This window comes from Micrasema longulum, unplaced genomic scaffold, assembly GCF_059751315.1.
Source record: "Micrasema longulum isolate JH-2025_06_02 unplaced genomic scaffold, ASM5975131v1 h1tg000495l, whole genome shotgun sequence".
Lineage (NCBI taxonomy): Eukaryota > Metazoa > Arthropoda > Insecta > Trichoptera > Brachycentridae > Micrasema > Micrasema longulum.
This window is the reverse complement of record NW_028277692.1, coordinates 23680-48830: the sequence shown is the minus strand read 5'-3', so window position 1 is coordinate 48830 and position 25151 is coordinate 23680. Positions and strand designations below refer to the sequence as shown.

General features: G+C 31.3%; 1 protein-coding gene across 1 annotated transcript in view; it reads right to left on the bottom strand.

Annotated features, from left to right (window-relative positions):
- The window catches only part of LOC148281122 (protein amalgam-like), a gene marked incomplete at its 3' end in the record, with an annotated part of 46284 nt that extends 24901 nt beyond the window's left edge, over positions 1 to 21383 (bottom strand). Inside the window, exon 1 of the mRNA XM_088227269.1 lies at positions 21239 to 21383. Coding sequence (XP_088083395.1) covers positions 21239 to 21383 — 145 coding nt within the window. The remainder of the gene's footprint in view (positions 1 to 21238) is intronic.
- Between the last annotated feature and the right edge of the window lie 3768 nt (positions 21384 to 25151).

The window sequence follows — 25151 nt, the reverse complement described above, 5'->3', positions numbered from 1 at the left end:
TCTGAACATTTTTTAATTATCTATGTTGATAAAATTATTTTTTGCTCGTAACGATATAACTTAATCACATTACAAATTCGAACACGTTTTAAAACTACCAAAATGCAAAAAATTTACACTCCGCGGAACTGATTCCGTTGAGCGCCTGACTAAAAATGACCAAAATAATGGCACATTAAAACAATGCTACCCATTTATTACAAAACAAAGTGCAACTCACGCCCTTGGATGCTTACATAATAAGATTTAATGCAGATTATACAATTAAATACGACTGATTTTCTTATTTAAATACGAAATGACAGCTGGTTTAGGGCAAAAAATTGACTTTTTCGAACTTCAAGCTCTGGTTGAGGGCCAAAAGAAGTATCAAATATTTTTTTATATATTTTTTGCATCCCGAGTAATCTAAAAGGCAACTTTTTAGACCCCTTTCATTTCAAAATTCAGAAAAAAAAAATTATCGCCCCGCCCTACTGTACGTGAACAATGTACACGTACATTGCTTTCAAATGTTTATTAACCCTATGAAAAAGCACATTAGAATAATTTAAATGAATTTAAAAATGATAAATAAACAAGCTTATATCAATTCTTGCCTTCATTCAAATCTATATAAAGAATCAAATAAATGTAATTGTCCTATTTTAAATTAGAATATAATTCTATGGTTTGGGTATGAAACGCGTGGCAGCAAAATTTGTTCCATTTTTTTTAAATTTCGAACGAAAACAGCAGCGAATGGAAGTTGCTCGGCCGTCTGATTCTGAGACCGTGCTATCGCAAGTTAACGCTGAAATTAACACAGCCGCGCTTTACTTCGAGCGTAAATTCAAATCCGTATTCTGTTAATATGAGCTCGTGTTAAATTATCGCGAACTTAGAATCAGACTGCTGGTGTCACTGAATGAAGTCAGCGACGATGCAAAATTACTGAAACGTGTTATAACAGGTGACGAAATATAGGTTTACTAATATGACGTCGAAAACAAGGCTTAATCGTCCCAATGGAGTCCTAATTCTAGATCGCCAAGACGAAAATCGTCTAGCACGCCGAACACGTCTAACTTTAGCGGCTACCACAGACAAAGTAAGCAATGAAGATAGCTGAAAAATTTAGCCTACTTGGCATGTATTTTGTTTTATTTTATTTGGGATATCAACAGTTCTACATACATATTTATAGTAAACAAACATACATAGTTTATAAATTCAGAACTAATAACAGATTTCCATAAAGTACACAGAGTAAGTAAAGAAAATATATTGCATATCAAATAAATACATATAACACTTATATGTTTATAAATTTGTATAAACCACTTTAATTTAGAGCTATACTTCGACCGGTTTCGAGGTAACTACCTCATCGTCAGGAACTAAACTAACTTATAATTACACGCGTTGCTATTTATATTATAAAATATTGTTTGAAAGAGACAGAAAAATGAAAGAAAGAGAGAGAAAGAAGATAAAATGAATCAAAACGGGCATATTTTTAAAAGAAGACTCGAAGTTGAGTTGAATTGATTATTTATTATTTGATGTTTTTGATTAATGTATTTACTAATTTTTAATCATTCTAAATGGTCTAGTCGAAACCGGTCGAAGTATAACTCTAAATTAAAGTGATTTATACAAATTTATTAACATATAAGTGTGAAATGTCATACCACAAAGTGAAAAATATTTTAATAACAATAATAAAATACTTATAAGTTTATACATATAAAGATGATATATTCATGTACTCGTCAATATTTTTCAATAATCAAAGATTAAAAAAAAAAAAATAAGAACAGTAAGTTTTTGTGAATTGGACGGGATTAGGACAAGGATGCTTGAAGAGAGGATAAGAAGGGGAAGGGAGATGTACATATTTATTATTATAATTTCTACCAAGTTACATAATGCATTTTTAGTGTAAATTTTAAATCTGACAGAGTGATGTTTGTGTAATCGATATCTTTAAATTTTGTATTGTACACTGAAAAAGTCCTACGAAAAAAAGCATTTTAAGCATATGATGTTTTACTTATTGGTATATGAAACAGGTGGTACTGTTTACCAACATAATTAAAAAAAATGACAGTTGGACTCTCCAAACCCGCGATATTGAAAAATTCCCGTTATTTTCTGAACACACCTCGTAGATGGCGAAACTATTGAGAAAGTGGATGAAATGAAATATTTTTGTAAAATATAAGACTCGATATTAACTATGGATGCAAACTTTGAGCATGTTTTAAAAATAATATTCTTTCTTGGTAGATTGAAAAAAAAAATATAAAAAAATACTGCAGAACTCATATATAAAACTATAACTATTCCACATATTATTTTTAGCCAATGAAGGAAATTTAAATAAATTGTAAATACTTTAAAATAGAGCCATGACAATATGGCTAAAGAAAAATAGTTCACAGAAAAAAATATTCACCATGACTATTATACAGTGATTAATATATACAATACGCTGGGCTTTTTACCTCACACAAATTCATATTCAATAATATATAAATTATTAAACGTAATGTGAAAAAAAGGAATATTACATAAATACACACAGTAGTTTCATATAAAAAAACATGCATTGATATACATGGATAGTAAAAAAATAAATAATGCGCCTAGTAAGTAAAGGACCGATGGATGTAGGGAATCAGGAACTTCAGTGCTAAGGGGAAATTTAAAACAATGTTTTCTTATTCATGGTTAAATTAAAGCATTAAATTATAGAGCTAAGATTGTAAAAATGATCAAATTAATATATTTTATTTTTTTAGTAAAAACAAACTACTTTCAACGACGTCACTAGTTGTAAGTTGTAATCAACCAATGATAAGAGTGTTGTGGAATGTTACACAGTGTGTAAAGTAGCCACTTAAACCAGCCAATGACAGGTCATAAGCCCTGTAAATGTTAGACTCCCATACTCCGTTCTCCAAAATGTTTTCCCTCTCTGTTGCAACAAATTTAAATATGTATAACTCATTTAAAATGGTCCGTAATTGAAATATTTGTGTGAATCATAAGAACGCACATACACATTATTTTGTTTTCACACGTTATAATCGGTACACCTTAGTATTAGCTACTAAAAGCATGTGTCGTATCAGAGCGTCATGTACAATACTATGGTGAAGGTATATAGAGGGATTAGCATGTTAACATATTACAACAGAGATGAAGAATATTTAAAATAAAGTAATATAGAAGTCTAGGCATCTACAGGGCTTATGACCTGTCAATGGCTGGTTTAAGTGGCCACTTTACACAGTGTGTAACATTCACCATTCTGCCCATATTTGAACATCTATATTCTTTCATCTGTTGATGTTTGTGAAGCTAAAGAGCTGAAACCTTTATTTGTGATGTTCAATGTTCTACATCTCTGTAGTAATATGTTGATGTTAGCAGCTCCCTAAGGAGTTGAATCCAGTCCTTGTCTACAAAAATTTGGACAAATTCAAAATATCGTTGATTTGCATGTTAGTTTAAGTGGTGTCCTGACGAAGAGGCGGGTGCGTTTTGAAACCGGTAGACAAAGAAAAGTCAGTAAGTGGATATGTACAAATCTTTAGTAACATTGAATAACACATATTTCAATTCAGAACATTTTATGGAGGTTGATTCAAAGAAATTGTTATTTTTATTTTTAATGTAATTTCTTTCGTTTATTTTCTCTAAGCCTCGAGTCTTTGGGGGATTATTATAATGAATTTGTTCCTTCCGTAGACTTTACAATTTCATTGTTAATATGCTATTGTCGAGTTATTGGGTATCACGTGTCCCCCGCTGAAAGGCCAGCTGCTTTGAATTTATCGTATCGCAGGCCTAAATTGGCCCTTTTGTGAGAAAAATAAAGCCATTTGTCGGGAAACGTAATGGAAATATTCTGGCCGAAAAATCTACCACTCCCAAATTATGACGATGAAAATGTAATAAATATGTAGGTATATATACCTTTGTTATTTTCCCTATCATCATCTTCATAATAAAACCTTTATTCAAAACTGATGGTGCATAGGATACTGCATTGGTTAAACAAATGTATCGTATCTCGATCACCTGTTTCAGGAAGGTATAGTGATAAAAGTTTCGACCCTTTTCGTTAGAAAAATTAACGTATATGTCTAAATATTTGGGCGAAAAATCTTCCACTACTAAATTATTATGGTTACAATGTTTTTTTTATTTTTATTTATTTAAAAAACCCGTTAAGAAATTTAATATTGTCTAGTCATTTTATGTCTCGTCTAGTCTAGTTAGTTCAGTCATTATGTGATTTTTCAGATTGATTTTAAATTTGTCTTCAGTAAAAGTTTTCAAGTAGTAAGGTAAGTCGTTGTAGTGTTTAAGTCCATTATGTAATATTTTTGACTGTCCTGTGTTTGTCTTTGCTTTTTTAATACGATAGTGTTGTTGTTGTCTGGTGTTATATTTGTGTATGTCAGCATTTTTGGCTAATTAATATTTCGACGTACAAGACGACGACATAATTAGTTGAAAAGTTGATACTTTAAATCATGCAAAAAAACCCACTATTTACGTTTCCAACTAATTATTTAAAGAAATTAAAACAATAGACATAAGAAGAACGTATTACGTACATGCTTTATAATTTATTCACATGCGGAAAAACTAATCAAAATCGAACCAGTCAGAGGCTCAGCCTTAAAATCAATGAACCCCTCTGTAAAACTTGATTAGGACAGAGACATGCACTCTTTTTCGCTCCCAGACTATACAATGTTATACTTATAATGTGAGAGACAAAAGTTTAACCAATCACACCTTTAAAAAAATATGCTAAAAAATGGGTCATGGGAAGAGATCAATTGATTTCTTTAGCTACATTGCTAGCAAAATGTTATTTTTTGTTATTTTGTTACTTTTTGTTTTTTTTGTACTAAAGTATTTATGTTGTGTATTTTTTATATTTGTGTATGCAAGTATGTATGTAAATACACATGTATGTTGTGTATAGGCATGTGTGTGTGCATATATGCATAATTTTGATCATCATAAATTCATGCTGTCACGTTAAACTGATCAAACCACGTATAGGCTCTGCCAATGTGGGATTTTTTTTCCTTATCGTTTTGTCAAATTATTATTAATTGAACAAAACGATATTAAAAATTAAAAAAAGGAAAAAAGGTGAAGCCATGCATTACTTACTGGTCAAACTAAAACATACTTGCAACGTAAACATACGAAATATGCATATAAAAAAATATTTCAATAAAAAGGAAAAATAATTAAAACTATATTTTTGGCATTGCACTCCGAGGGAAGAAGAAGCACGAGGGGGAGGAAGAGAAGATATTTATAAAGTCGTTCACATGTATAACATAACCATAAATGACAAAACAGAACTTAAAATTAAAACTAAAAAATACGAAATATGCATATAAAAAAATATTTCAATAAAAAGGAAAAATAATTAAAACTATATTTTTGGCATTGCACTCCAAGGGAAGAAGAAGCACGAGGGGGAGGAAGAGAAGATATTTATAAAGTCGTTCACATGTATAACATAACCATAAATGACAAAACAGAACTTAAAATGCATGATAGGATACGATAAAACTTAACATAATACATACAGTCCTTGTCTACAAAAATTTGGACAAACTCAAAATATTGTTGATAAATTACCTGGTCCATGAAGAAGTATAGAAATTGAAAAAAAAAGTATTTTCAGGCGTTGCCTAGTATGTAGGTGAAATAATTCAATTAGATGAATCTCACCCGTATAAATAAAGGTTTCAGCTCTTTAACTTCACAAACATCAACAGATGAAAGAATTGAAGGAATATAGATGTTCAAATATAGGCAGAATGGTGAATGTTATACAGTGTGTAAAATGGCCACTTAAACCAGCCATTGACAGGTCATAAGCCCTGTAGATGCCTAGACTTTTATATTACCTTCTCTTAAATGTTCTTCATCTCTGTTGTAATATGTTAATATAAACAGCTCCCCAGGGAGTTGAATCCAGTCCTTGTCTACAAAAATTTGGACAAACTCAAAATATTGTACGATAAAACTGATCGAAAAAAATGTGTTTGTAATTATTTCAGTATTTTAAAGAATCGTTAAAAATACATTTCACCCAAAATAAGGGCTAATCACCTCGATTTTTTACTACAATTTTAAAACAACTGAACAGCTTCTTTCGTTGTCACAGTTTTTATTTATTCGTTCAAATATACATATTATAAAAAAAAAGATAATGAATTACTAACTCTGAGGTCAAGAGCCCTGTGCTGAGATAGGATACAGCATAGTGGAAAGTGGATGTATTCATATTATTGAAGAGTACTAAAAATATAAAATATCACATAAGCATAATTTTAAATAAACATTCGGACAACACGCTTAATAGTATAAAAATCTATGCAAGGTCTCTCCCCCCAATGTATTCCCCAAAATCTAAACTTGTTCATCTCTCCTGAAAATGGCTTTCGTTTTAGAGAACTCAACTTAATTTATTGATAAATATATGAAATATACGAGGTTTGGCGTCTTCCCTCATTGGGCACCTTCCCTTGACTTACCTTACTAGCAGCTACATGATAATAGTTTTTCTAAGTATCTGTAATACGAGAGAACCTTTGATAAGCTCCTTCGCGTAAACCTTCTGCGTAATATTTCTCAGTACTTTCCAACCTTTAGATATTAATTTTCTTCCCGTAAAGCAAAAGGTTTTCATTACATAAAGGAAATTGATGAAATTCGCGGCTGAAACTTTACCAACAATATTCATTATTTCATGTCTACGGCTTCAGTCTTATAAATGTAAAACCTATGAATGTCTAAATTTAAAATTCAATTAAATCTCAACTTTGACACCCCGATGTAATAAATTGCTTTTTAAATCGCAATCAAAACTTATGCATCCATAATAAAGAACGACCCTTACTACACAGTCGCTTTGAATGTTTTTAATTTCCAAATACTTCAAAATAAATTCCAACAAATAAAAAAAATATGGATCTATTGCTCAGTGCTAAGCGCCGCGATCCCTAAAAATATTAGGCACTGCGTACATGAGACGCATTCATTCCTTCTAGTTGCTAATTTGTAAATACCCGACGCGTTATCCATTCGGGACTTTTCTTTATCACTCGGAAATACGTCTCTTGTTTGGGATGTTTCGGAATCACTCAGGCGCTCGTTATTGATAAGCACCGTTTGATTTTGTAATGCTTAAAAATCGACCCTGAGTAGCGCCTGCTAACGTAACTCAACAATAACATTCTCGTTTTCATTGTAGTATCTCGAGTACGCTAACAAACAAACAAACCATCACGCCGTTTCCCCGCAGGGGTAGACAGGGAGGATGAACGCCATATCACTCTGTCTTTGCATACAGATCTCGCTTCCTCTACATTCACACATCTTCTAATGCATTCACGCCGATTATTCCTACTCTTGACATGTCCATCTTCAAGTGTTTGACGAACTTGATCGTACCATGTCTTTCTCGGTCTTCCTCGTTTTCTACATTCATCAACATTCGCATGGTAGATCTTTTTAACCGATTTTTCGCTGTCCATTCGCTCTACATGTCCAAACCAACGCAGCACCCCTTTCTTGATTCTGTCGATAATGCGTGTCTCAGCCTTACACGGTTTACGCTAATACTCCTATATACCTCTGTTAAATCTTTTAATGCCAATCAGCACATGGTTGACTTCTTCTTTGTAATTCTCAAAGCACACAAGTATTTATTCACGATTCGTCGTTCTTGTATACATATAATTTATAAAGAGCCATTTTTGAGAAAATCATCTCATGGGCGCGTTTATATCTAACTCATAAAGATAAAATAATAATAAATGTCTTGTGACATAAATTAATATGTTTCTGTTATTACTTTGTTGTATAATGCGTCAGGTATCTGCATCCGACACGTCTGCTATTTACGAAGTCGCTTCGGGTGTATTCCGAAACATATCGAACGGATAACGCGTTGGGTATTTACGAATATACCTCCCAGTCCTGGGTCAAGTAGAGGGCAGCGATCCATGAGGACCCTCTTAATTCATTTGTTTTTTTTTCAGTTTCAGTGCTGCAGAGCAGCGTTTATTTCATAATTAAAAAAATACATACAAGAATTTGTTACTCAGTAAGTCTAAAAACTTTTCGGTGGGGCACATTTTTTTTATGACAGGTTTATATTAGATTTATTTTATTTATATTTTACAAATTTATTTATAAACAGGCACTATATAGTATCTAGAAGGTATTTCTTCAGTTCTTTTTTTTTCATTTAAAGATCTTTCATGTTAATAATGGTTTGTGGGAGATAATTGAACAATCTTGGAACAACGCAATTCAATGTTCGCTCTCCGAAGTAATTTTTAATTCGGGGAACAAACAGGGAGCCGTTAGTTTTTAATCTAGTGCTGTGAGGTGGGAAACTCTTTTTTTATATTCCGGATCAACAAAGTGATCTACAATCAATTTGTAGTCACAAAGTTGTTTGACCGGCAGGACATTACAGAATTTAACATCACGTTTGATTGGTCTATTTTGTAGGAGACCATCGTCTTGCTCTCTTAGCCCTGTCTCTACTTGAAGTTTTTTTTTTAATAAGATAAATTCAAATGGGATACTTTTTTTTTAATAGTTTGCTTTTACAAAAGAAACGCAAGCACTTTAAATCATACAATATTTGTAGTATTTTTCTTAAACTTAAAGTAAAAATATTCCTTCAATAGTCGTAAAAAAAAGTGGTTAAAATCATTGTTTTTGTCTTATTTTTTTTAATGGCGCAATTTCGAAAGAACATCGTTTTAAAATGGCTTAATCGTATGATTTCTTTACTTTTTACTAATCTACAGCCACATTTTTGTATAATAAACAGAAAAAAAATGTACAAAATAATATTTCATTTCATCTTGTAAATTTTCAACTTTGTTAATTCAAAATGCTTTTAGCAATTTTTTTAAAAATTCATAGGTTATTTGGAAATCACTACTCAATTAAAGCACTTTCCACATTTTCATTCCCCGTTTTGACAGGGTCTTACCATTGATTTAATTCATACTAAAAAAAACATTTTTTTTATCATCAAACGACCTGTTTTTTTTTATACATATTTTATTTGTACGAAATATTCCCAATCAGCAAAAGAGCTGGTATGAGGGGATATTATATATAATAACACAATCGTTTAAATAAAAAAATTGATAAAATAACATCACATGTCACTCGTCACACGGGCTGTAAGAACTGTTTTATTTAGGTGTTTTTTAACTTCAACCAGATTTTCGAGATTCCCCGTTCTTTCTTGAAGTATGTCCAAACCATGTGAAAATCCATTTTCATCATGACATAAGGAGTCTTTTGCTTTTTGGTAGATTCTGAAGGATGCAGAAATTTGTGCGTTTTAGTGAGACATTTAAACTATGCCCAGAACTCTCCACTTGTACGTTTTCAGTATAATTCGAACTTTCATCTATTGACCCTTTCGATTGTAATAACATGACTCAGATAAATACATAATGCTGGTCTTGGAGCCTTTGCTGATACTTTATATTAGTTATATTTGTTTACATACCCTACTCGATATAACAATAAATTATTCTCAACAATATTTCGAGTTTGTCCAAATTTTCGTAGACAAGGACTGGATTTAACTCCCCGGGGAGCTGTTTATATGAAAATATTACAACAGAGATGAAGAAAAAATTAAAGAGAAGGTAATATAGAAATCAAGATCTAAATATGGGCAGAATGGTGAATGTTACACAGTGTGTAAAGTGGTCACTTAAACCAGCCATTGACAGGTCATAAGCCCTGTAGATGCCTAGACTTCAATATTACCTTCTCTTAAATTTTCTTCATCTCTGTTATAATATGTTAATATAAATAGCTCCCTGGGGAGATGAATCCAATCCTTGTCTACAAAAATTTGGACAAAATCAAAATACTGTTGATAAATCCACCGGATCCATAAAGAAGTATGGAAATTGAAAAAAAAAAACATTTTCAGGCGTTGCCTAGTATGTAGGTGAAATAATTCAATTAGATGAATCTCACCCGCATAAATAAAGGTTTTAGCTAAAGAGCTAAAGTTAAAGAACTTTACAAACATCAACAGATGAAAGAATTGAAGGAATATAGATGTTCAAATATGGGCAAAGTGGTGAATGGTACACAGTGTGTAAAGTGGCCACTTAAACCAGCCATTGACAGGATGACCTGGCTTATGAAAGACCTGTAGATGCTAAGACTTCTATATTACCTTCTCTTAAATTTTCTTCATCTCTGTTGTAATATGTTAATAAATTATTCTGACAAAGTCTTAAATTTTGCAATTTTATAATGTTTAAGACTATAGTAGGGCCAATTGAATAGGTCACATTTGACACTTCATCAAAATTCAACAACGTAACCTTGTAAGGGCGGTAATAAAATATTATTTATTTTTTCGAATTTAGAACTGCACAATTGCTTAACTTTTTTCAATTACGATTACATATTTATTGTAATATTGACAAAAGAAGGTAATTTTATGATTTACTTTCACTAATAAACCATTCTTAACATAATAAACTTTTTCTGTTCTAAACGTCGGCGTCGTTACAATGTTGCATTAGTGAACTCTTTTTCTTTTTAAACACTAGGGATGTTACCCAGAAAAATAGAATTTTGATAGTTTTGTTAATTTTTTTTAATTTTTTTTTTTATTTATTAATAAAACATATAAGACATGAATTTCATGATATTATATTCCCAGGAGTTGTACGAGAAAACTCATTTGGGACGGTACATAAAAAAAATAGTTCATTTCTTGTAACAATACATAGAATTACATACATACAATTGAGTACATATCTTTTTTTTTTACTTAAATTTAAGATAGAAAATAGTAATGGGACAGGGATTCGACTTATGATTTTGAAAATAAAATTACAGTACCTATAAGTACTTTTTCATAGCAACTGAATTCAATTGACATATATTATGTTTGAAGTCCGAATCGATTCATTCACTTTAATCGATGTTTTTAAGCAGGTTACCTCACTATGAAGCTAAAACCGACAAATTTCAAATGTGACCTATTAAATTGGCCCTACTATAACTTATGCACTCTACTTTTACAAGATCCTGAACACATACACCCTCAGCCTCACTCTTGTTTACTCAATCCTGATTGAGAGGACGTCAACTGGCCGCCTGTATTCGAGGTCCTAGTAAAATACACATTTTAGACATGTATTTTTTACTTGTATGCTCAAGTTCTTTTCAACCATTGCCGTATATTCGGTATCATCAAACACCCTATTAAATATCATAAATATCAACCTTATCAAACATATTAAAAATTTGGAATACACACCCGGTATCTAAAGACTTCCCATATCCGGGGACCGTCTACATATTCGGGATTTCGCATGCACAAAATACACATTTCCAAGTTCCTCGAAATCGGGTGCGAAATGACTTTCTTACACGGACCTGGAAGGTCTTCCGTTTAAGGTCTGTGGTATATCGTACTAAATGCACTCTTGTACAAGCATTAATACTACCCATTCTAGATTACGCTGATGTTTCCATGACTGATTTAAGCTGTTAGCAACTCGATAAACTTGAACGACTTCAGAATACATGCATAAGGTACATTTTTGGTCTTAGGAAATATGACCACATTTCTGATATGGCTCAAAATTAGACAGCGGAGAGACTATCACTCCCTCTCACTTCTGTTCAATGTACTTCATAGTCCTAACGCTCCTATATAATTGTGTGAAAATTTTCAACGCTTATCAGTTCATGGTTTACCTCTTCGTTCTCATTCTCAAGGCACTCTCTTAATACCCATACACAATTCCTCTTTCTTCTCTAACTCATATAGTGTCCATGCGGCTCGACTGTGGAATCATCTCCCATCCACCATCAAAGATGTTACTACATTATCTCTGTTTAAATCACGTCTGAAGAAACATCTCCTTTCTCTTCCTTAATCTCTCCTCCTTTCCTTTTTCCTCTTTCCTCTTTTTTCCCTTTTCCCATTGAGTAATAGTTTTGATTTAAGGTAATTTATAAACAAATACGTTTATTTCTATTTTGATGTATTTTTAACTTTTTATTCTTTTTTTTCTCTATTGAATATGTTCTGTAACTTGAATTATAAAAATAAAACTTTTACTTTATTGGTTGGTTGGAAGAAATTGCCATTTGGCAATAAGCCCGCCAATGTACAAATAACATTATGTACAAAAAGTTAAATAAATAAATATATTTATATTATAGTAACTAGCAGAATTTAGAAAAATGAAGTTTTATCTTCATTTACATGTAAACGGTGATGGAACACATTTAATAATTATAACACAAAAAAAAAATACAGTCAAAAGTCAAAAATTACACGGAAAATCACTTATGTCGTACCAAATAATAAAATGGATCCACATGAATTTGGATTAATTTTTATATCAATTAACTGAATCCGAAATAGTTTGTGTATGTTTAAATTTATGGAAACATAACTGTATTTTAATTTAGCGCAAAATAGGGAAATATACAAATACATTGATGCTGTGAATATTCCTTAAAATTAAAATTTGAATGAAGTTTTTTCACGCACTACACTTTATCATACAAATACATTTTCAAAGCAAAAACGTCTCCCAAGAAAAGAAGACAGCAGCATCCTGATTATTTTTTAAACTTTCAATTAAAAAGCAGTTAAAAAACAAACTGCACAATTGAGGTACCATTATTCCAATCTATCAATCATCTTAATTGGCTAACAATTTTGGAAGTTTTTTTAATGAGCTAATGAATTCTTCCGTTCGTTAATTTTTGCGAAAATAATATCTCCTTGGGAAGTAAAATCCAGAATAAACATTTGAAAATATTATGGATTCAAAATTACCTTTTAATATTTTTGAAATAAAAAAGATTTAATTTATATAAAGTAATAACTTTGTGGTCAAACATTTTAACTAATTTAACAGTGATAAACGAATTTTAATATCTACAGTTTTAGAGACGTACCGTCTATTCGTCAGTAGCTCAATCACAAATAACTATCGACGCGCTAATAAGCGACGGGATATCATTTTCTCGCCTGCTGCGCAATCATATATTTGAATTTCACCGGTGTAAATATGGAAAATATTCCAAACTGCTATTTTTATTTACTTATTTATTATTTATCATGCTACTTATTGCATTTAGCTGGCAGTTGGCAAGCCAACTATCAAGAAAAGCAGTCGCCATGGTAATTGTAATTTAATTTTTACTTTTTTGTATTAGATACTCCTTACTTTTTTGCTAAATATTTTGCAAATATAATATATTCTATTATTTTTTATAATAAACGCTGATTTTTCTAAAAACACACTATTATTTGACAAATACTAAAATCCACCAATACCATCACTGTAGCATGCATAATATTTACGAGAAAAAACATTAATTACATGCAGAGTTGTAGGGGAATGCAATCACCACCATATCCAAACATGCACTAAAAACTAGATTTACAATAATCAGTGGTATATTGAGTGGAGGGGTGGAGGGGGTTTAGGAGGGAAGGGCAAGGAGGTTGAAAATTACACAGTCTCGAAACCGATAGATAATAAAAGTCGATACACTATATACGAGTATTTACTAACATTAGTTAAAATAGATTTTATTGAATATTTGCTGTACATATTTTTATTTTTATTTTATTAACATAAACGGCAAATCTGCCTTTTACAAAAATTAACAATACTTATATATATATTTTTTTAAAACATAAATTTCCTCATACCCAAAAATTATTTAAAAAATGACACCTAAAAATTATACGTGATTTATATTTTAAAAATTAACCTTAAAATTATACAGCATAATTAGTAGAAAGTTGAAAAAATTCAAGAATAAATGTAAAAAACAAAATTAAATAATAGAATATTTTAAAGAAATAAAGCAAGACAATAATAAGTACTGTATATATCATAAGCTGGGCAAAGTGAACAAAAAATTGTACATATTATGAAATGCATGAATAAATAAATATAATTACCATTCACTATCTTTGAAAAAGTTCAAAAAGTTTGTTCTACAGGAATAATACCCCACACTAAATATATCAGATACGTGGGAATAACTATTGCCGAGTTCATGAAGTCTGTTTTATACGGCATTACAAGTATACACTTTCCGTGAATTGTTGCTACAAAACGGTTACACCTATCTAGTCATTCTACCAGGCACCCCTTGTTAAATAAAAAATACATTAAGACATTCCACAACACAAAAAGAAAACACAGTCGATAATAAAAAAATAAAATTAACTTACCAATTAATGAGCTGAGGTGAAGTTCACTGGAGAGAATTGTCAGCATAAATAGATTAAGGTTTAAAAACATTTTTAAACTTTTCACTTTTATAAATCACATCACAAAACTTTTTATGATATCGTCAATCAGTTAATTTCAATAACTTGAATTGATTTCTTAAAGTTTTACATAGTTGCGAACACTTTATTTGAGTAAAAAATGTTTTTCCTCTGATCCAGATCGAATCTAAATTTAAACACAAAAAATAAATTAATGAGAACGCAAAATGTATAAGTGTTAAAATGTATACATACAGGGTGTTTATTAAACCCAATCACACCCGAAACCACGATGATCAGTATGAGCAAGAAGATATATTGGCATAATTTTTTTTTTTTTAGAACGAATAAATTTTAATAAAAAGCAAATGGTTGCTTACTTCTGCAGGGGTGAAACGAGGAGGGGGAAGGGAGAGTCTGATACTACGCCGCGCCCCCCTCACTTCTCCCTTGCAGAAGTAAGCGACTATTTGTTTTTTTAAATATTTTATATTTAAAAAAAATCTTTGTTCTAAATATTTTTAAAAATATGCTAATATGTCTTCTCACCCATACTGATCATCGTGGTTTCAGATGTGATAGGGTTTAAAGAACATCCTGTATAATGCAGACCTCGCTTTCTCCATATTCCATTCATGTATCGTTGGTATACTGGCAAAAACGTTCGCTCGAAAATATGCGGATTTGACCTAATGACGCATTTTTGTAGAGTTTTTAACGCTCTACAAACTGGCAAAAAACTCCAAATTAGACTTTAAATTATTTTAAAAACAAATTTAAGGTTATGCCGTATACCCGGTATTTTATTCAGGCTAAAAGCTTTAAAAAACTAAATATTTAATTAATATGTAATTAAGAAACGGAAAAATTAAAAACATGTTCTTAAATGAGCACTTAACATCCATACTATATTTAAATAAAATTTAAAAGAGTAAAATTGGAACAAAACTTAAATGCTTGATTTCTCAAAACAGGGATTTGAGAGTTAAAGCTTTTTGCCAGTGTACTCATGATATATTTTCATGCAAAAATAATGGTTTTTCTTACTTTTATACGATATCCGATATTTTACACGATTTTTGTTATTATTACTGTGGATAATTTATAAAGCGCCAGTTTTGCGATGTCCGCCAATACGTGTGTAAATTGATAGTTTTCTATTGTTGGGTAGAAAAAAAACATGTTTTTGCGACTCTATTGATAGATATGTTCATACACCCTAAGCTCTTTTACTTCACAAAAGTCAACAGATGGAAGAATTGAGGAAACGTGGATGTTCAAACATAGGCAAAATAATGAATAATGAATGTTACACATTGTGTAAAGTGGCCACTTAAACCAGCCAATGGCAGATCATAAGCCCTGTAAATGCCTAGGCTCCCATATTCCCTTCTCAAAAATGTTTTCTCTCTCTTTTGTAACAAACTTAAATATGAACAACTCCTTAGGAAGATAATCCAGCTAGTCTGTAAGCATTTGGACATACTCAAAACATTGTTGGACAAAATAAATTGTTTTAATTAAATTACAAATTCAAGGCTTCAATTAAATTTATTTATCTATAGAATCACTATGAAAATACCCGTGAGGTATTTTATTACGAAAATGGAGCTATATAAGTTATCCATAATTATAATAACGGTGTTTCAAGGCCAGACCGCGAAACTTCTGAGGAACCTTTTTCATTGTAAACTTTATAAAAATCCTAAAAAAAATTTTAACAACCTTTTTTTAAAATTGTAATCTCAAAATGGAGTCAATCCTTCATTTCTCTGACTGGCATCCCTTCCACAACGAATTGAACCCAGAATCTCAAACATGGCAGGCAAACACACTCACCAGTACAGCGCGCCTTTGACTAATCTCCACTCGAATAGGGAAATATATATTTTTTTAACATTCTTAAAGCAATAAAAGTCAATGAAATACTGTCCAGAATTAAAAATTTTCTTTCTAAGTATCAGTAGTATGTAAATTACTTTTAAATTTGTAATTTGTATTTCCCGCAAAAACGGTCATCCCATTGGTCAGAATTAATGTTTATTTGTTCCTGGCCATTGAACTTTGTTAAGGACAATATCACGAATCTTGACGTCACAACAACTAAGGCCAAACACGTCGCACTTTTGTAGAAACGAATTTTTATTAAATATTTTTTTTACATTTATGTATGAAAACATTTCTCCACAATATCTATACTGATTTTGAAAATAAAATTAATTATGCCAAATTCTATTTCAAATTCACTCGTCTAGGGTGTTGGTTATATTTCACACACAAAACTGTATTCGTTTCCCGATCGGACTCAACTTTTTACTGGCTACAAAATGAATTTTAATATTTTCCCGTGAAGAATACACAAAATTCGAAACTTTTGGTGAAAATGAAAAAGTGATACCGTAAATTCTGCGGCATTCAGGCAAAGAGGCACATGTCACTTAAATTAAGAAAACGAGTTTAGTATGTAACTCCACTGAATGTAGTCTAAGGAAAGTGTGCTGAACAGATACAAGTGCATCATCATAACACTGTTCGCGAACGATAGTGCTTACGGTCAGTGGTGCACTCAAGGGGGGGTTTTAAGGGTCACAACCTCCCCCCCGAAATTGATTCCATCGCTCTAATTTTTTTGCCTCCTCTTTCACAGTAGTAGCCGCTCGATTGTGGAATAATCTACCCACTAATGTTAGAGACACCCCTTCTTTATTTACATTTAAGTCGAGATTGAAATGTCACTATCTAAATATTTAAATTGTTCCTTTATCCTTCTTCTTTCCTTCCCATCCCCTCTCCTCTCTTCATAGTAAAGTGTTATTTTTTTTTATACATATATTTATTTCTGTTAATCTTTGCTTTTAATTTTAGTATAAAATTGTAAGATTCAATATGTCCATGTATTTATAATTTTCTCAAACTGAACGGTTTGGGTAGGTAGGAAGAAATTGCCTTAAGGCAATATGCCCGCCCTTATATGTATATTTATTGTATATGTATATAAAGTGTCAATTAATAAATAAAACAAGGGTGTAATGAATATAAAATTAAATTGAATGAATTACCTAAATAAACACGCGCACATACATAATCTTTTTAGCGCAATTCCTCTATTATTTATTATGCAATAAACCTTACGTCATTTAATTTCATGTTAACGTAATATATTACAACAGATATAAAAAACATTGCAAAGAAGGAAAAAGAGAATTCTAGGCATCCACGGGGCTTATGACCTGTCATTGGCTGGTTTATGTGGCCACTCTACGCACTGTGTAAAATTTACCGTTTTGCTTATACTTAAACATCGATATTCCTTCGATTCTTCCATCTGTTGACGTTGAAGGAATAATTGAAATAAACAATAAAAGATGCGCAGATTTTTACCGTGTATAACAAAACATTTTTTATGTCCAATGAGGAAAATCCGTGTTTTTTTTGGAAGTACTCTATTAAACTAAGCAAAAAAGAATATATTTTTATGTATCGTAATATCATCATTCTCTTTCCTCACCTAATGGTACATAGGGCACTGCATTAGTTCACCAATCGCAGCGTATCTTGAACATTTTTGCTACATGAAAGTAAGGTATCGGTAAGGATCGGGTTGTGCTCCTGTGGCTAGTGTCTCGGACTCACGGACCAAAGGTCTGTGGTTCGAATCCCACTCTACCCCAACTTGATTCCATTTTCTAATAGCGAGTTATTTACAACTCGTTGAAAATGGCCCTCAAAATCAAATATTTGGGTAAATCATAAGAACGCAAATATTTCTTTAAAAAAAAAATATCAGTTTTACGCTTCAGGTACCAGTCTAGGGACTATGAAATATTTTAGTGGAAAAATACCCTTTTAAATAATATTTCATATTTTTATTTTATTTTATTTTATTTTTATTTTATTTATTTCGAATACAAACAGATGTACAGGTTAAATGAATATTTATTTTTTTTTTTAATATAAAATGTATACATAGTAGAGCCTGCCATCCAATTATATGTATTCACTAAATAATACTGTAATAAAGCGACGACGGCTTGAAGTTTAAACTATATAAATAATAAATATACTATATATTGAAATAAGATAAATATGGACAAAACAAGGAGATAGTGGAAAGGAAAACAAGGAAATTGATAAGGAGTGGTAAAGGATGATTGAAGGAAAGTGAGAGTGGAAAATTGCATTTGATTTAATGATTAAACGAATTATGAATGAAGAGCATGAATCAAGCCTATTAATTCTCTTCTGTACATATCATATCAACCATGTCGGGAATCGAACCGGATTCCTCTTGCATGGTAGGCAAATGCGCTGACCATTAAACTACGAGGCCGACAAATATCGTAATATCAGCACCATATTTTTTTAATGTTAAGTATTTCTGAAAATATGACGCGTGTGACGTTTCAAGTTCTCTTCTGCTTCTTCTCTGTCAGTTCTGCCGATTGGTTCATTCACTTACCGTAAACTGGAAATCTTTCGTAACTTTCTTATCATTGGTTGATTTTTATGAATTTCTAACGTTGTTCAAAGCAGATGGTTTTTATTATAATTTAAATGAAATAAAAAATTATCCCTTTTTAAGAAACTTTGCCGTACAATTTAATACTCTATTTTTACGTAGAATTTCCTCATTTCCAGTAGAACTAAACATCCTCTTTGAAAGTTAAATTAAAAAACTCAATTATGGCAATTATTCTATGTTAAAGACGGAAATCAGTAAGAAACTTTAAATGGCTACGCTATACAATTCACATCAGCTATTAGTGACATGAGCCTATTTACCAAAACGCCACAGAAATATACACACATAAAATACATGTTTTTGTAATATACACTCATATACATAAGTATATATGGGTAAAACACGGTAAATAAATTGAAATTTATACCCCGAGATGAAAAATTTTCATGTTATAAATTTGGGGAAATTCTCGTTAGAGATCCAATAAATTATTTTCTTAAATTTGACAATGCAACGGTACAAAATAATATTTGTGAGGAAAAAATATTCGTCGGAAAAAAATACTGTCATGGCAAATACTTCACATTACTAACTTATTTTTTTATTTTGAATCTTGAAATAGTGCACACACATTTTTAAATGTAATACACAAAAAAGACTTTTTTACAATAAAATAAAAGTCGGCCTCGTGGTGCAGTGGTCAGCGCGTTTGCCTACCATGCAAGAGGTCTCGGGCTCGATTCCCGATATGGTTGACATGAAATATTTATTTAAAAAGGTATATTTACACTAGAATGTTTCATAGCCCTAGACTGGTACCTGAAGCGTAAAACTGATCATCTTACCTTTATGTAACAAAAATGATCAAGTTACGCTGCGATTGGTGTACTAATGAAGTGCCCTATGCACCAGTAGGTGCGGAAAGGTAATGCTGATGTTGTGTTTTTAACCACTATTTTTTTTTCCGCCGACTGGTTTCAAAGCTAAACAAGCGTCTTTCTCAAGGTATATTTAACTAAATAATTCTTTCCTATTTTATTCTACCAGTATGCTGCCAATGAAATGAATAAATCAAGTATTTTTTCTTGAAAGGATGGTAATGTGAGATGGATATGTTCGAAACTAGACAGGAGTGGACTAAAATAAATATTGTTTATCAGTATTTATTATTTTTTTTCTTATTATTATTCGGTTATTAAATTTCTGAGATTTCCAAGTTGTTTTATTTTAATATTTTATTTTTACATGAAAAACATTTTAATCAGAATTTTTATTGAAATTATGTTTATTTTCTGTCAGATGGTTTGCGAAAATATTATTATTTAGGCACCTTGGTGTTATTTTACTCTAATATATTTAGGTTTCTTTTAGTTTTTTCAATGTAGATTGAATCGCAATCATTACAATTTAATCGGTTTATGCCAGATTTATTATAAATGTAGGATTAAGTTGTAGAGGGTTGGTTTTTGTTCCTACCCCAGTTAGAGATTGACAGAGCAGACACGAGATTGCTGTTTGATGTTTATTTATTACATGGCGAATAAATAATTAATTATGGCAGACGAGTGTTACGTCGATGATGGGTTACAGAGACTGCACTTGAACTACATGCTGGAACTTATAGTGACGTCGTCGAGCTGGTCTGAGGTGAACTGAACTTGCTGGGTTGACTCACTGAACGGGCTGACTGACTGGCGTTGCGTCTTATGGTCTGTTTATGGACGACGTTTCTTTGTTGTTCATTTCTTCATGATAGGGACGATGTGAATGAACTGCAGAAGAATGCTCCCGGTTTAACGCGCTATACTATAAGAGTTGCATTATACGAATGTATTGGATTCGATAGAAAATGATGACATTGCATCGTCGGTCATTAGTCTACTTCAGGAGCTCAATCACAGATGGCTATCGACATGCTAAAAAACGTGCTAAGTATTTGAGCGATCACCACGAACAATCATGAACACGCTGAAGTTAAAGCGGTCGCGTTGCAAAACGAAATTCAACTTCGGTCAGTTCAAGAGGATTGGTTGAATCTCGCACAGGAACTTATCTATGGCGTTTTGCAACGCGACCGCTTTAACTTCAGCGTGTTCATGATTGTTCGTGGTGATTGCTCAAATACTTAGCACGTTTTTTAGCATGTCGATAGCCATCTGTGATTGAGCTCCAGGTGAACTAATTTAACACGTGTGTGTCATTGATTATGGACTTTGGACCCCACATAAATATAATTCTTAGAGGAAGTTCAATGTTATTTGCAATTAAAATAAATAGCGGGTGATACTTAAATTATAACTATTACTAAAAATAAGGTATAATATCTCAGAGAGGCGAGCTCAATGTATTAGCCACATAATACACCTTGAGTGTCCCTGCATGACATAATAGAGGAAACGGCTGAAACGACAAATAATTACGGAGGGCGCCCCCGACTGGAGTATTTGACGCAAATGTGCAAAGATTTAAACTGCGTCTCATATTCCGAGCTGAAGACGGCTGCGGAGAATAGAGACCAGTGACGGACGTGATGCAGAACTTTTGCTGCAAACCAATCTCAATCATGGAGACTGCAATTGTTTGACTGAATTTAAAAAGAAATGATATGTTTACTGTAAAATGATGTAAATATATTTGTTTTTGAAGTGAGTGTGTTTGTGTATATTATTATACACAAACACACTTCTACATTTACTATCATACAGATAAACACATAAACACATAAACACATCCTTTTGCTGTAGCACAATTTAATATATTTAATTTTTATTTAGAAACTTCGCTGGTCTGTCTTTGAACCGTATCTTTTCTTATGTTATTTTATCAATGTTGACTGTTTGTTTCGGTAAAATAAAAAATAAAATAAAATAAAAAATAAAACAAATAAAATAAATAAAATAAATTAAATAAATAAAATAAATAAAATAAATAAAATAAATAAAATAAATAAAATAAATAAAATAAATAAAATAAATAAAATAAATAAAATAAATAAAATAAATAAAATAAATAAAATAAATAAAATAAATAAAATAAATAAAATAAATAAAATAAATAAAATAAATAAAATAAATAAAATAAATAAAATAAATAAAATAAGTAAAATAAATAAACTAAATAAAATAAATAAAATAAATAAAAAAAATAAAATAAATAAAATAAATAAAATAAATAAAGTAAATGAAATAAATGAAATAATTGAAATAAATGAAATAAATGAAATAAATGAAATAAATGAAATAAATGAAATAAATGAAATAAATGAAATAAATGAAATAAATGAAATAAATGAAATAATTGAAATAAATGAAATAAATGAAATAAATGAAATAAATGAAATAAATGAAATAAATGAAATAAATGAAATAAATGAAATAATTGAAATAAATGAAATAAATGAAATAATTGAAATAAATGAAATAAATGAAATAAATGAAATAAATGAAATAAATGAAATAATTGAAATAAATGAAATAAATGAAATAAATTAAATAAATTAAATAAATGAAATAAATTAAATAAATGAAATAAATTAAATAAATTAAATAAATTAAATAAATTAAATAAATTAAATAAATGAAATAAATGAAATAAATGAAATAAATGAAATAAATGAAATAAATGAAATAAATGAAATAAATGAAATAAATGAAATAAATGAAATAAATGAAATAAATGAAATAAATAAAATAAATAAGTAGTCCCATACTAATAATATTTTCTCTAGGCAATATATGTTAAAACTGTTGTTTTTTTTCCAAATAAATAAAGAAAACAATGCTCTAGTTATTCTAGGGATAAAATACGGGAAAGTGGTTGTATGAAATAATGCCAAACCACGTTTCCTCTTAAGGAATAACAAAAATAACAAATTTGAACCACGGTAAAATTTGATTCCATGACAGTTTTCACTTATAGTGTTTTATGCGGGTGTCAACACACTATTAGCATAACACGATTAATTAGTTATTCTTGAGGGGTTTCCATATAATGTAATAATATATGTATGTTAGTGTAAATACGTGTATGTATAGGATCACCCGTATTACATTAATTTACATACATTAAGCACCAATAAAAACGGTACACCTGTTGTTGATTAGATCGATAGTTATTACACGAATTTCACACAAATTAACACTTTGATTACCGGCCGAATACACATAGAATTTACCCTGTGCCCGGACCATTATTGTGAAACTTCACGCTTTGTGAAGGGTTTCTTAAAAGTGTCATAATTATGAAAATGCTCCGTTGAATCAATTGAAACTTCGTACATTTATTTTAAACAATTCAATAAATCATTTTTGTATGATAGTTTTGCCAACATTGGCCTTTATGGAGAACTACATTGCAATGTTTGCACATATACAAGGTCTCACTCCTTTTTTGTGCATTGTATCCCGGAGCCGTGTAAACACGTGGTTATAATAACCAAGCGTTGTGTCCCAGGCCCGTGTTTTCATTGGATAATTTTTATAGCGCCATTTTTGTGAAAATCACCTCAAGGTAGTTTACCAACAGCGAAAAGTACTAATAAACGTCACTAAATGTCAATAAAATGCACTTTTTTGGACGGCTGGTAAACCACGTGAAAACACGGGACCGGGACACAACGCGTGGTTATGTAATCACGTGTTTAAACGGCTCCGGTATACAAAGTGTTAATATATAACTGAAATATACTTAACTCCCTGAAACCTGAATTAAATCTGGCAGTAGTAAAAAATATTTGATGCTAGAGAATTATGTTTAAATTTTTGTAGGCATGTTTGACTTTTTTCAAAAATTGTTATGTTTGAACACCGTTCGTCCGAAGACGACATTTTTAAATGGCCCTAGTTTCCACAAAAGACACCATCATTATTCCTTTTCCACACCTAATGGTGCATAAGGCACTTCGTTGGTACACCAATCGCTGTGTTCCTTGATATTTTTTGTTACATGCAGGTAAGGTGATCAGTCTTACGCTTTAAGTGCCTGTCTACGACTTTAAAATATTCTAGTCTAAAAACACCTTTCCAAATAAATATTTCATGTCAACCATGTCGGGATTCGAACCCAAGACCTCTTGCATGGTAAGTAAAAGCGCTGGCCACTACTCCACAAGGCCGATAAAATATAGTTTTTAATAAAAAATACAAAATATATAAGGACACGTCAATGGTAGGTAGCGTCTATAAAAATCATCGCTCTAGTGCTTTGGTTCCCAACCAGGGAGGCGCGCCCCGTTTGGGGGGCGTAGAGTGACCCACGAGAGGGCGCGACGGCTCCAAAAATAAACGGCATATTAAAGATTATGTCATTTATCCTATTGTCGGCAAAGAATCCCTGCGTGCCATTCTCAACAATCTATCTTTGTGAACGAGGTTTTTCAGCTTTATTGGGAATAAAGACAAAGCAAAGAAATATACAACATGTTGAAAATGATCTCCGCTGCGCTCTGACTACTAAGAAGCCAAGGATTCACCAATTGGTTAATGCAGTGTAACCCCAGAATTCTCACTAATTAAAACGATAAACTTTGGTAAATTGATTATTTATCTGTCATTTGATTTAAAATAAACACGCTCATTATTATTTTAATCGTTAGTTAAATTAACTTAAAATTCAGACTGATGACGGGGGGCGTAGAGATTTTAGAAGAAAGTTTGGAGAGGCGTGCTTAGTAAAAGTTTGGGAACCACTGACTAGTGCCATAATCCGTTTTTATAATAAAACCGAACTTTTAAACGGTAACTCGTGGAAACGTGAAATGACGAATGTACACTCCAATTTTAGATGAACCGCAATGGTTTAGAACCAAAATTTTTGCAGCCGTCTTTGCTAAATTCATCTTCTTAACTACGAATTTGAGAGAAATAAACTTCAGAATTTATTTGTAAAATGCTATTTATAAAATCAGACATTTATGATAGGTCGTGGAGACGAAAAATTTAGGATGCAAATGTAATGTGTCCATGTATACAGCGGAACTATAGAACAATTATACGCAAGCAGCATGGAATAAATTAAGGGTCATATATAATAATTCATACAGGCAATTATTCGGACTGCCTAGGCACTGCAGTGCCCCCAAAATGTTCACCGCTGGACGGGTAAACACCTTCGCTGCCCTACTTCACCAAGGACACTGGAGCCTATGGGAACGCCTGAAAAGCTCTAATAACGCGCTTCTCCAAGCCACTGCAGGGTGGATCCATTCATCCTTGTTCGAGCGATGGCGGGATAGGCTAAGACCACCATAAGTGCTTCAAATAAAAAAAAAGTTTTACATGGTAGAATTGGCTTTGCCATTTTACTGGAATAAATAAAACAAAAATATTTTTAAAA